A 12343-nucleotide genomic window follows, 5' to 3' on the forward strand; every position below is an offset into this window, starting at 1 on the left:
GTATTATCGAACAAAAAACGTCATCAAAGACGGCTGTGGAATGACAATTGACAATCGATTATAATTTTGGCGGGGTCAATCTTTACAAATCATTTATTAAAAATTTACATAAAACTTAACAGGCCAAGTAAATGACGGATATGTCTAGGGCTTGACCTCGCAAAAATTACCTTTGATTGTTATTTCCCAGCCATCTTTGACGCCGTTTTTTTTTTCAGTTAAGACGCACACTCCTGTCAGAGGTCCGATGAGATCAGATAGTATAATGCTTGTATCAGTTTATTTTGACATTCGCTAAGAGTAGGCCATTATTTATAATATTATGTATAAGATGAAGACCGCGGTTCAGAATCCGCGTTATATTATATATACCGGGTGCGTCTTAAAAGTGGCACACCCCTATAACTTTTTGATTTTTTCAGATAAAAAAACTAGATTTGGTATGTTAGTATATGACATAAATTAGGACTAATTGGCGTATTCAATTGTTTTTGGTCACTTCCAATTTCACCGGAAATGACTACAACTTTTGATTTTTAAATGGTATCCTCGGTATTTTTTTTTCCTTTATTCGATAAAAAATGACATTCTGAATATTCTATTCAGCATATCATATGTCAACTTTTGACATTCTCGCTTAAAAAAATTGTATTTTAAAATTCAATCTAGAGTGCCATAGCTATGGTAAAAACAGTAATTCTTCATCAAGGAGCCTTGGAAAAATATATTTGATCGTTTAATGTTTTTAGTGTCTTGTCCTGGCCAGTTAGAAAATGCTTAAATATTATTTTTAATCATATCTCAATTTTTTCAAATGGAACGAGGGTGGCTCATTAGCATATTTGGAAAAAGCATTTTTTACGAATAATCTGATACCACACGCTTGGTATTTCGAGTCAAATTTTCGTTACGAACCGCAAGTTATAATTTCAAATAAACGATATGCGAAAATGTCAACAATTGACATATGATATGTCATTCTATTCAGAGTGTCATTTTCCATCGAATAAAGTAAACAATACCGGGAGTGCCATTTAAAAATCAAAAGTTGTAGCCATTTCCGGTGAAACCGGAAGTGCCCGAAAATAATTGAATACGTCAATCAATCCTAATTTATGTCATATACTAACATATCAAATCTCGTTTTTTTTAACTAAAAAAATAAAAAAGTTATAGGGGTGAGCCACTTTTCAGACGCACCCGGTATAGGTCCAATTCAAATTAGCTCTGGCAGCAATCAGCAATATGGAGATAAGACAGTTTACTTTTTATCCTCTGTACCATAGTGTTACATTTATAATTACTGTAATTTATTATTGCAATTAATATAATATAAATTAGAAATAACAAATTATTAATTTCAGATATTTATTATTTTTGTCTAACAGTTCTCTATTTACATCATCTGTTAAATATTCATCTAATATTCTAAAATAAAGCTAAAGTCACTCAAAGTTCCTTAATACATCCCTACAAAGTAGTATCCATCCCATTATCCGCTTCTCTTTAAATCTACTTCAATTAACCGACCTCCATCAAAATTTCTCATTTCAGAATACAACACTGTTGCCGTTTTACAAAACAAACTCGTCGATTTAATCTTAAAACAGGACTATTATAAGGAGTAAAGAATATTGGGGGAAAAATATGGCAACGTTACGAGCTCTCTAACAACTGGCCGCGACGGTGCCGCGTCTTGCGTCTTATCCAGTCAGTCAATATTCCTGTGTAAGCCGCTTAACGAAAATTCCTTTTTAGTATTATTTAATCCTTTACGAAAACAACATTACTGTTTACTTTGGATTTTAACTGAAGGCTAAATTTATATTTCTCCGGCTTAGAAATGTTTAATATTAATTAATTTATTAAAAACGTGTAATTTTTAGTATGTCTAGATGGAATCGTCAATTTTTAATATATACATATATAATAAAAAGATTATCTGTAATCATAAATAATTATTTTTTAAGGTAATATAAAATGTAATTATTAAAATCGTTATAAAATCCATTATAAATTTTTATTTTGTTTTACGCTTTTGTGAATGTTTTCATTGAATTCTAATCGGAAAGAACAATATTTTGTAAATTACGGCAATATTAAAATGCACTTAAACAATGAACTATTATTTATATAAATAAAAGCAGAACATAACACTTAAAAAGCTGATAATAAATTCTATATATTAAACGAAATGTGCTTTCATGATTTTATATAAATATTCTTTTTGACAATGATAGTAGGCCAAGAAATATCATTTAAGATCGAACTTTACTGGGTATCTAATCCTGATGTTCATAACACTTATAGTATTTTAATAGCAATTTTCCAAATGCTTGTTTTTTTCCAGGCAATTATTTCTATTCGATATTAGTAGTAGTTAGTAGTGTTACTAGTTTTGTTTTTAATATAAAATTCAAAAATGAGAGGCTGAGATGAGAATTTTGCTGTTATTGTTCACAACTCAACAAGTTCATATTTTATAGAAAATACAGTTTTTAATAAATGTTCATGTTATAATGTTTGACTGATATGCATTAAATATTATCTTATCGTCATTAATTAGATTAATTTAAAATTTGAATATCTAATTAAGAGATTAACAATGCTGTAACTGTCAAAGTGTAAATCAGAATCTTGTGAATGATTCACAACAACCACTTTATGCTACACACACTGGACAGCCTTTTTATTCTCTAGTGATAATTAAGAAAATATTTTTTGAAAGTTAAAAGTTGATGACATTAATTGTTTTATTTCTCGCTGAGAAAACAGCGAACTTAAGTTGATATTTGATGTAATTGCTAGTGATCTATGCAAGAGTGTTGGTCTAAAAAAATATGATACGTTATATAAAAAACATTATAGGACCCAGATCTTGTCAATCTTACAATCTTCTAGGCTGCTGGACCTGCAAAAAGCTACTTGGTTGGTACTTTCTTAATTTTTTACATCATCATCATCATCATCATTCATCATCATTTTCAGCTTATTCAACCATTTCCAATTATGGTGTAGCCTCCCATATATAATAGGGATTTGACTCTGTGGATGACATCTATATTAGGTACCTGGGTCTTTTGTCGTATCCACTCTATTCTTTTACGGTCTGTCTTGGTTATTCCCACTATATTTCGTTCCATTGAACGTTGTGCGACCTGCAGTTTCCTTATGATGTCCGTTTTTCACACAAATTTTTTACATAAATTACTATATTATTATTAATATAAAAATTATGACGTCAATTTTGACACTGTTTTAAAACAGTTTGAGACAGTTTTACGAAGAATAAATTACACTAGTAAAATTATAATAAAAAATAAAATTCATTACTCTCTAGTTAAATTCGTTTAGACCATTTTTTTATTTTAAAGTATTAAACAATTGTAATAAGTAGGCATTTTTGTGTATGTTAATGCAGTGTAGAACATATATTATGAAGAGTCCAGGGGAAAAACATGATAAGCACCATTTTACTAATTTTACAGGAGAGCCTTGGACGGCTGGTGGTTATCTGGTTCTTTCCGTGTATTTTATATCTTTACTAATCATATATCGTAGGATTTAACAGCTTATTGCCTTGCAGAATTGATACATATGTTGTAGGGACTAGTTAGACCTACTCTAATATTGTAGAATCCTAAAATTGGCTATGACTATTGTAACATTACCACATTCAATCGCTATTTCCCAAAAGCACAGTTTATGTGAGCATAGTTAAGTGCAAAAATGAGCCATAAAATATTATAGGTCTATGTGGAAGTTTAACCGTAATTTAGGATTTATATTTCCGCGACTTGGCAACGCCGCCGCGAGCCGACGATGAGGAATATATTCACGATGCACAGACTCGCGTTAGTCTGCGAGCGCGATGTATTCTAACCTAGTCTGAAACGCTGTCGCTTAATATAATTTTTCGGCTCTTTTATAAAAAGGTTTTTAATACTAAATTAAATTTAGTTTTACATTCAGACGTTTTTCCGAACGATTTTTTCGGTTTGTTCGTCAGTTCGCCGGTAAAATTGTTTTGTTTTGACGGGAGTTGCGAGATATTTAAAACTTTGCGGAGAAATTTTCTTAGCCTAGCGCCTTCGCCAAAGTGAAAAAATGTATGAGGTTTGTTTTTTAAATAAACCTTACCTATGTTAGATTTAAGTGTTATAAATGTGTTTAATGTGCTTTTACCCATTGGAAAAACAGTGATAATAATTTTCACTTTTTGTGTCTTTTCAGAGAACGGAAAGCGTTGATCTCTCTCTGAGTATACCACAATCGAATTTTCAAGCTAACGGATACGACATGGGAGATCAGGTATGTACCAACTTTATTATATCTAAACTTTACTTTTTTACTGTTGGTTTTATTTATATTTACGAAGTGTTAACTTGCATAAAAGTTTAAAATTTCTCTACTAAATCACGGCGGTATTAAAAGATCACGACGAAAAAGCGCTTTACAAACAATTTACTGGTATCTTTTGTTAGAACCGCGTTCATGGAAGACCCTAAATTAAATTTTATTAGTCCATAGACAATGAATTACGCTAAAGTGCGCCATTATGTAAATTTATTTGCATTTCACCTGGCTCTAAATCTTCGGTCTGGCAGTTGGAAATGAGGGAAAAACTTGGCACAGCAAACTGAATATTTTCCATAGAAATACATATATTTTCTCGGAATTTTTAACTAAACTAGGAATATGATTTTACTGAGATCAAAAATAAAAAAATTAAATAATTTTATAGAATTATTAGTTTTTCTTCTTTAGAGAGCACCTACATGTAGGTATTTTATTTTTTGAATTTATTTTGGAAAACTGGAACGGGCAAAATGAATACCCCAACGCATTCACCATTTTGATAAAAAATAACGAATACATCGACGCTCTCACCATTTTGATAAATAATACTTAATAGCAAATTATGAATTTTGGATAAATTCATAAAGAATTCATAAGAAAATCATATTTAATATAAACTTATACTTATAAGATTTAATACTATTAATAGTAATCTCTCTTTAAAGAGAGAAAATAAGGGAATATCTAAGATGGTTACTGTAAATGCAGTTTAGACTAAATTGAGTACTAAATATTTTTATTTACCTAAGTACTTATTTCACAAAAACTTTTTGTTTTGTAATTTTTTTCTGTAATATTAGGAAAATTAGCAAAAATAGGAAAAAATATTAGTAATATTGTTATATATTATATAGTATGTGACCTATTCCCCCACATGGAAATTATGTATTTTACATTTCGCTGATTCATCAGTCGTTTACAAAAATCAATAAAAAGAATTTTATACCGAAAATTTTGCTTATATCTATTTCTCTTTTAATTCAGTGAAGTTTATTGAGTTTATTTCATAACATCTATTCATATATCTAAGCACCTATTTGTATAACAAAATAGGTATACTAATATAAGTACATAAACCGAGGCATAAACATTGTTTACCTGAATTTGTTCGATAGCATGTTAGCAAGTATAATAGCTAGAATATTCGATGTAGGTATACATTATATTGATATTAGACGTAATAGATTATGCATAATATGTGAGTTTATGATAGTTATATTGTATAAAATATATTTACTAAATTAATAAAAAATTTAAGTCGATAAAGAAGTAATTAATAAGGGTTAGTAACTCGGTTAGTAATAAATAAAAAAATGGTTAGGAAATTAAGTTTTTAACCGAGTTTCTAACAAAAGTAAATAAGTTATTGCGTTATTGTAATTAGGTACCTATTTACCTGAACTAAAATTAAGATACGCTACTGGAACAACTAAGTAATTTTTTTTTTATTATTAGTAATTAGTAATGAATGTGAGAATCAAAAGATAATTAGTAAACTTTAACTTCATTCAGAGCCTCGAAATAAGTGGAATTCCTATATTAGTAGTATTCTTGTAGTATCGATTAGAGTAGAAGTTTGTTCCTTCATTTTCAATATTATCATTCAGAACGTCAAAATTAGTGGTAGTAATTTTCAATTAGTAGAAAAAGTTAAGAAACTTTTAAGTTTTGCCGTGGCGATTATAATTATACATACTTCAAAATTTGCGACTAATACATTTTGGCATTTAATTATCATTATCATCCATCAAGGGAAATAAATGAAGTTAGAAATCAAAATAAGTTTATTGATTTATAAGATAATTATTAGGTTTTCTCTATGGATAAAACTGACTACTGCAAGCTGTTGCTAGGATATTCTATGAATGTTAATTGTATTTTTTTAGACATTGTGAATGATCGTAAACTTATAATTATAAAGTATAATTTTAAAACCACTAATTTATTAGATTCTGAATGAGGCTTTCAGCAAATTTCTTAACAGAATGATTTACTACTCGTAACTTTAATTAGGTACCTACTAGTGAATAGCTGTTTTGTTATTATTCAGTCGATTTTTCATGTTGTTAGTCTACTATGCACTACACAGTAGTGCACGGGCATCCATTTTTTGAAGCCTCTTTCTAAGATTCCAAATAATCTCACTGAGATTCAAATCTTAACACCATGTCTTTCCCGATTTATACACTGTGCACAAAACCAATTATAACCGCAAAAATTTAAATTTGCCATGAAAATACATTCTTTAGTCTTTTTATTGAATGCTACATCATTAACAGTTGTTGTCTTATATTTTTATTCAAAGGTAAACTGTTAGTAGTAAGTAGTAATAGTAGTTGTTAAAACGAACAGAATCATCCAAAACTAGCATTTTTTTCTTACTGAATTAATACGTTATTATTGTTATTAATACTTATTAATACCGAATTTTTTATATTCCTTTTGGTAAATGGATTCACTTTTAGGTGGAATTAACGCTTGTTGTCATGCTTCTTCAGCTTTTTTTTAATACTCCCTCCATTTTAATGGAAACGTACTCGAACGTGTGCCGAATTCGTACGAAAGGCATTTTTTTTTAACAAAATACTAAACTCGATTGACAACAACCGTCAATTTATAAGCAGGTCATTTAGTATAATAATAACCTGGCAACAATCAAAGTTCCTACCAGCAGCGTTAATTCTTACGTTCTTCTTCGGGTTCCATCTCCTAATGGAGGTTGGAAATCATCATGGCAATTCTAACTTTGTTAACGGCTGCTCTGAATAACTGGTTTGAAGTTATTCCAAACCATTCTCTCAAATTCTTGAGCCATGATGTTCTTCTTCCTTGGCTCCTTCTGCCCTTTATCGTTCCTTCTATTATGTTCTGCAGCAGGGCATATTTAGGTCCTCTTATGTGTCCAAAGTACTCAAGTTTTCTCTTTTTAAGGGTGTTAATCACCTCTTCGTCCTTCTGAATTCTGCGTCGCAGTTCTACATTTGTAACCTTGTCAGTCCATGCAATCCTAAGCATACGCCGATAACACCATCTTTCGAATGCCTCAAGCTTCTCCATTTCGGCCTTTTTAAGTGTCCTAGCCTCTGAACCCTAGAGTAGAGTTGCAAATATGTAACCCCTTAGCATTCTTAATCTAAGCTTTAAGTTGATGTCTCCACTACAGAGACTTTTTTGGAGTTTTACAAAGGATGCTCTGGCTATTTCTATTCGATCTTTTATTTTTTCTGCTGATTGATCCGATGAAGTTTTCGGTCAACCAACTGCCTAGATATTTATACCTTGTACTCTCTCCATAGGTGTATCATCTATTAGAACATTGGCTTGGACATCTTCTCTCTTAGTGATTATCATAAATTCAGTTTCCTTAAGGTTCATTTTCAGGCCATAGACTCTACACGTGTTGTTTAGCCTTTGTAGAAGTGTTTGCAGACCCTCCGCGTTGTCTGCTATAAGGACGGTATCGTCCGCGAACCGCATTATTTACCTAACTCCTCAAATAAATGTGTGTAAAACATTTATGTCGTTTTAAAATGGGACAAAACGTAGTAAATTCAGTAAGAAATAAAATTGTCTATGTACCACGGGAATTATAAAGAAGTGTTAAATAACCTCGGGCAATTATTGTCAACCTATTGTCCATTGACAGAAACTTTGCCCCCGATAATTAACACCCTTATAATTCCCTTGAAACATAATTAACTATAACATAATTAAGTCTATACTACGTGATTTTCTATGAAACTTTTAGCACTATTTCAAAATGAAAACCCGATAGTCGTATATTTGGAAAGACGCGACGCTACGAAAATAGAAACAACATGCATTTGGCGAAATGGATATTTTTCAGGGAAACTTTTCCCATTTTGCATAATAACTTTTCCATTTGGACGTCCGAGAAAAACGCAAACAGATACACTGTATGTAAAATTTATCGCCCATGTTTAAAAACTTTTGAGGTTGAAAGCATATTATGTGAAAACGTTTCGAATTTTCGAGAGCAGATGAATATTTGTGATGGAAAAGATACTGTCAGCAACGAAGAAACTCGTATCCATACCTTATTAAATGGAGTGGTCAGAATTAAAGTGGATCAAGTCCAATTTTCTACTATTTTAAGATAATCGTCTTTATACATTTATAAAATATTGTTTTTTCCAGTAAAGAAATGAATCGTCATGCTTCACGCATTAAGCAGCTGTAGCCTGTTTCTGTTTGGTTTCTGAATATTCTGTTGATTCCTTTTGGAAGTGAAATGGATCAAGTCCATAAAATATAGTGCTATGAGCGATTTTAACACACGTGCTAAAGTTTAATACTAAAAAAAAATATATTTTTGATAAAATGGATGATAATGAGACAAAGTCTGAACCATTTGCACCAAGTGAATCAGATTATCAGCCATCTTAAAAGTCTGATTCTATCGATTCTGAAAGTATAGTTTGATTTATCATTATTTTCACTATTACTACATCAATAGGTTAGGCTATTTTTCTTACAAAGACTTAGATATCTGACATGTTGTTGATCTGAATAAAACTGCACGAGAAAGAAAAATCTTATTAGTTTATGTAGACATCTATATCACAACGTAACACACTCTAAAAGGCCTTATTTATGGATTATTTATGGCCATATACCATAATTTTTATAAAAATCGAAGAAAACACTATTAATAGACAATGTGAAGTCAACAAATCCCTTAATGATGAAGAAGAATGTATCGATGAACCAATTTATATTTAAAATTTCAAATATTTTCAGAGATAAAATGGTTCAAGTCCAAAAAAGTGTAAACATTCTTTAAAATGACCACAGTCGTGTTTTGAGTATAACTGCAATTATAAAAATTGAAATATAATAAAGCATTTTGTCAAGTTTTCTTCTCCAGCTTGTTTTATTTTAATTAAGTAACAATAAAAAACTTAACTCTTATTTTTTCCATAATTATCTTCTAGGACTTCATCCAGTTCATTTCTGAACCTCTCAAATATAGGTACAACTTAGTCTCTGCTGTATATTAATATTAAGGGTTTGCTTAATTGAATAAAAATACATTTATCTTAAATAGTATAATTATTATATTGGTTGTATCCTGTTCTGAGAATAAAAAAATGTGTTACAGAGGACCCATTCAACACCCGACTTTTTATACTACGCAATAATAAATTTCATTCAAACTGAAATGAGAATATATCATAATAATTAATTAAAACATTACATTCGAGGAACAATAAACAGAGAACTTTCCAAATGAAACAATAATAAACATAATAGAATTCATTGTTATTGTAATGTATAAGCCAAACACTGAACAATAGCAGCGGCAAAAATGCTGTTTCTTCCCGTTCGTTAATAATAACTGTTCGTGTTTTCCTTGTGTCAAGTATTTATTACAGAAAATTTGAGTTATTTTTCTTTGTCTGGGTGTTATTTTTGTAAGATATTAAATAATATCTTCAACGAAAATACAGATATTACTGTCATTACTACTGACACTCATTACTGTGCTAGAAACACAAAAACCGATTTTTATTATCTGATAAAATCTAGATGATTGTGATGCCTGACGTAACGTCAACAGAGCTGTCAAATTAGTTGAATTTTAATCACTAGTGCATCATTTTGTGCCATTTACAACGAAAAAAGTTCTTAGAAATTTGCCAATAATGGAAATTTATCCTACAGCAGAGAGACTTGATATGATTCTATTAATTGATGAATGCAGTGTGTTTTCGCCCATTCATAATAGGCTTAAATGCTCCTGATAGTATCTAGTCTAAACTTTTTAATGAGGATATGTCAAAGATGGAAGATTTCTGTCAACTGGACTGGACCAACACAGGATTAAAAATAGATGGAGAATATCTTAACCATCTAAGATTCGCTGATGATATAGTCCTAATTGCCAATAGTCCTGAAGCACAGACATCTGACATCAGGAAACTGCAGGTCACACAACGCTCAATGGAACGAAATATGCTGGGAATATATAAGAGAGACCGTAAAAGAATAGAGTGGATACGACAAAAGACCCAGATAATAGATGTCATCCGCAGAGTAAAATCCCTCAAATGGCAGTGGGCAGGAGACCTGGCAAGAAGAACGGATAACAGATGGACCACAAAAATTACAGCATGGTACCCACGAGGAACTAAGAGAACCAGAGGAAGACCGAACCTGAGATGGGACCATGATATTAGAAAATTTGCAGGGATAACTTGGGCCGCATTGCCAACAATATACAACAATGGGCCAACTACAAAGGGGCTATGTGAGGGAGGCTACACCATAATTGGAAATGGTTGAATAAGTTGTAAATGATGATGTGTTACAAAACTCGACCAACTCTTGTTGACAACATGAGAGAAATGATTCTGGCTGCTTTTCGAAGTATTACTCTACATTATGCCTTTTAACACGAATATATCTTTTGAAAAGAGAATCATTTGATGCAATGAACAAGAATGGGAACATTTTGAGCACGAAATTTCATTTAGCTAATTTTTGTTACATTTACATAATATCTAGTTCTCATTCTGTAAAAATTAAAATGTGTTTCAAACGTGTATCTTTTAATTACCGTCGTATATTTTACTCTACATTCTTTAATGTTTGCTAAAATAACGCCTAGATTTTATGAAATAATAAAGATGCAATGACGCTAAATCATAAAAATAAAAATATGTCGGTAAATATTTCTCTAAGGGGTAGGCAACCTTAATAATATTTTTAAAAGATATGAATTCTCCATTCTCCATTGTGTATCGGAATAATATACTGGGTGTTCCATAAAAGAGTAACCGAGAGAGTAACTTGCTTTTAAGTGACAAATGTTCAATGTTAATTTTGTCTCCCCCTATATAACCTTTTGGGTCAAATTTTAATTTGTTTTAACATACAACGGTTATATGAATTAAATATCAGGCTATACAGGGTAAATCACAATTTATGCAGCTGTTACTGAAATTTAAATTATTGTATTTTTTATTTTCACGGGAAATATGCCAAAAACCTTAACATTTTAGCCATATGCTTCCCTAATGAAACAGACCTCTATTTTTTCTTAGAATTCAAACATATTAGGGATTACAGACAATCGTTACATTACAGAAAATACAACTTTGATGCATAATATTTTTGGAGACCCCCTGTAGAACTCTATATTTTTATAAAATGCTTTGGCTAATTTCATTTCAATACAATCTGTAGTTCTTCTTGGAGCATCCCCGTCCTATAATAGTCCTATGCAAAGTTTACTTAATTTTTTTCTAAACATGATTCTTATTAAAATATAAACACTAAATCACCACAATACACCAAAACACTTATAAACAGTTTATAATCATCTGCTGATGATGCTAACATGGTTAGCGAAACGCGCGTCCAGTGTAAAAGTAAAAGTGTTTTGGTGTATTGTGGTGATTTAGTGTTTCTATTTTGCTGTGTAACACCAAAGGTTCCAACCCTCAACTGTAATGATTCTTATAGTAATAGTAATGAAATAGGATCAACACTGTATTCAAACTAACTTCTTACTTCTAATTGATAACATTTTATAGACTTGCTACTTAATGCCACGATTTATCACAGCTTTAAACGAGGTTTACGACTTTCCTCTTTTTCGAGTTTTAGAAAATATAAATAAATCTCTTCCGTTTTTATTGTAAAATTTGACGACGTAACCGTACAGTGTACTTAAAGCGAGATCCAAACCGGTGTATTTTACAATATCAGACCGAACCAGTGCTTAATACTTGGCCATTTCTCCTGAAATATGGCCGACAGAATGGCAGATAAACTGTCGAGATTTAATTTAATTAAATCCGCTGCAAATAGAACTTGTAGCATTTGTCAGTAGTTTACTGCGTTTCTATTATTGCCCAAATGCTCCGTATCAGTCAGGTTTACGATTATAGATCAAGTTGACTGGCAGAAGTTTATAGAAAAAAATGCTTATCTGAGGTACGAGTAGGTTTACAGCCGC

General features: G+C 31.0%; 1 protein-coding gene across 7 annotated transcripts in view; it reads left to right on the top strand.

The window, feature by feature from the left end:
- LOC115876227 (TOX high mobility group box family member 3-like) overlaps positions 1-12343 on the top strand; it is a 348643-nt gene that overhangs the window by 279840 nt on the left and 56460 nt on the right. For 5 of the 7 annotated variants that reach the window (XM_030891932.1, XM_030891931.1, XM_030891926.1 and 2 more), the window contains one exon: positions 4234-4311. In XM_030891932.1, the coding sequence (XP_030747792.1) occupies positions 4234-4311 (78 nt within the window). Of the gene's footprint in view, positions 1-3859; positions 4117-4233; positions 4312-12343 lie in introns of those variants that run through there. The other 2 variants (XM_030891929.1, XM_030891930.1) reach the window with 2 other exon arrangements.

Source organism: Sitophilus oryzae, unplaced genomic scaffold, assembly GCF_002938485.1.
Source record: "Sitophilus oryzae breed Bouriz unplaced genomic scaffold, Soryzae_2.0 scaffold_1429_pilon_pilon, whole genome shotgun sequence".
Classification (NCBI taxonomy): Eukaryota; Metazoa; Arthropoda; class Insecta; order Coleoptera; family Curculionidae; genus Sitophilus; species Sitophilus oryzae.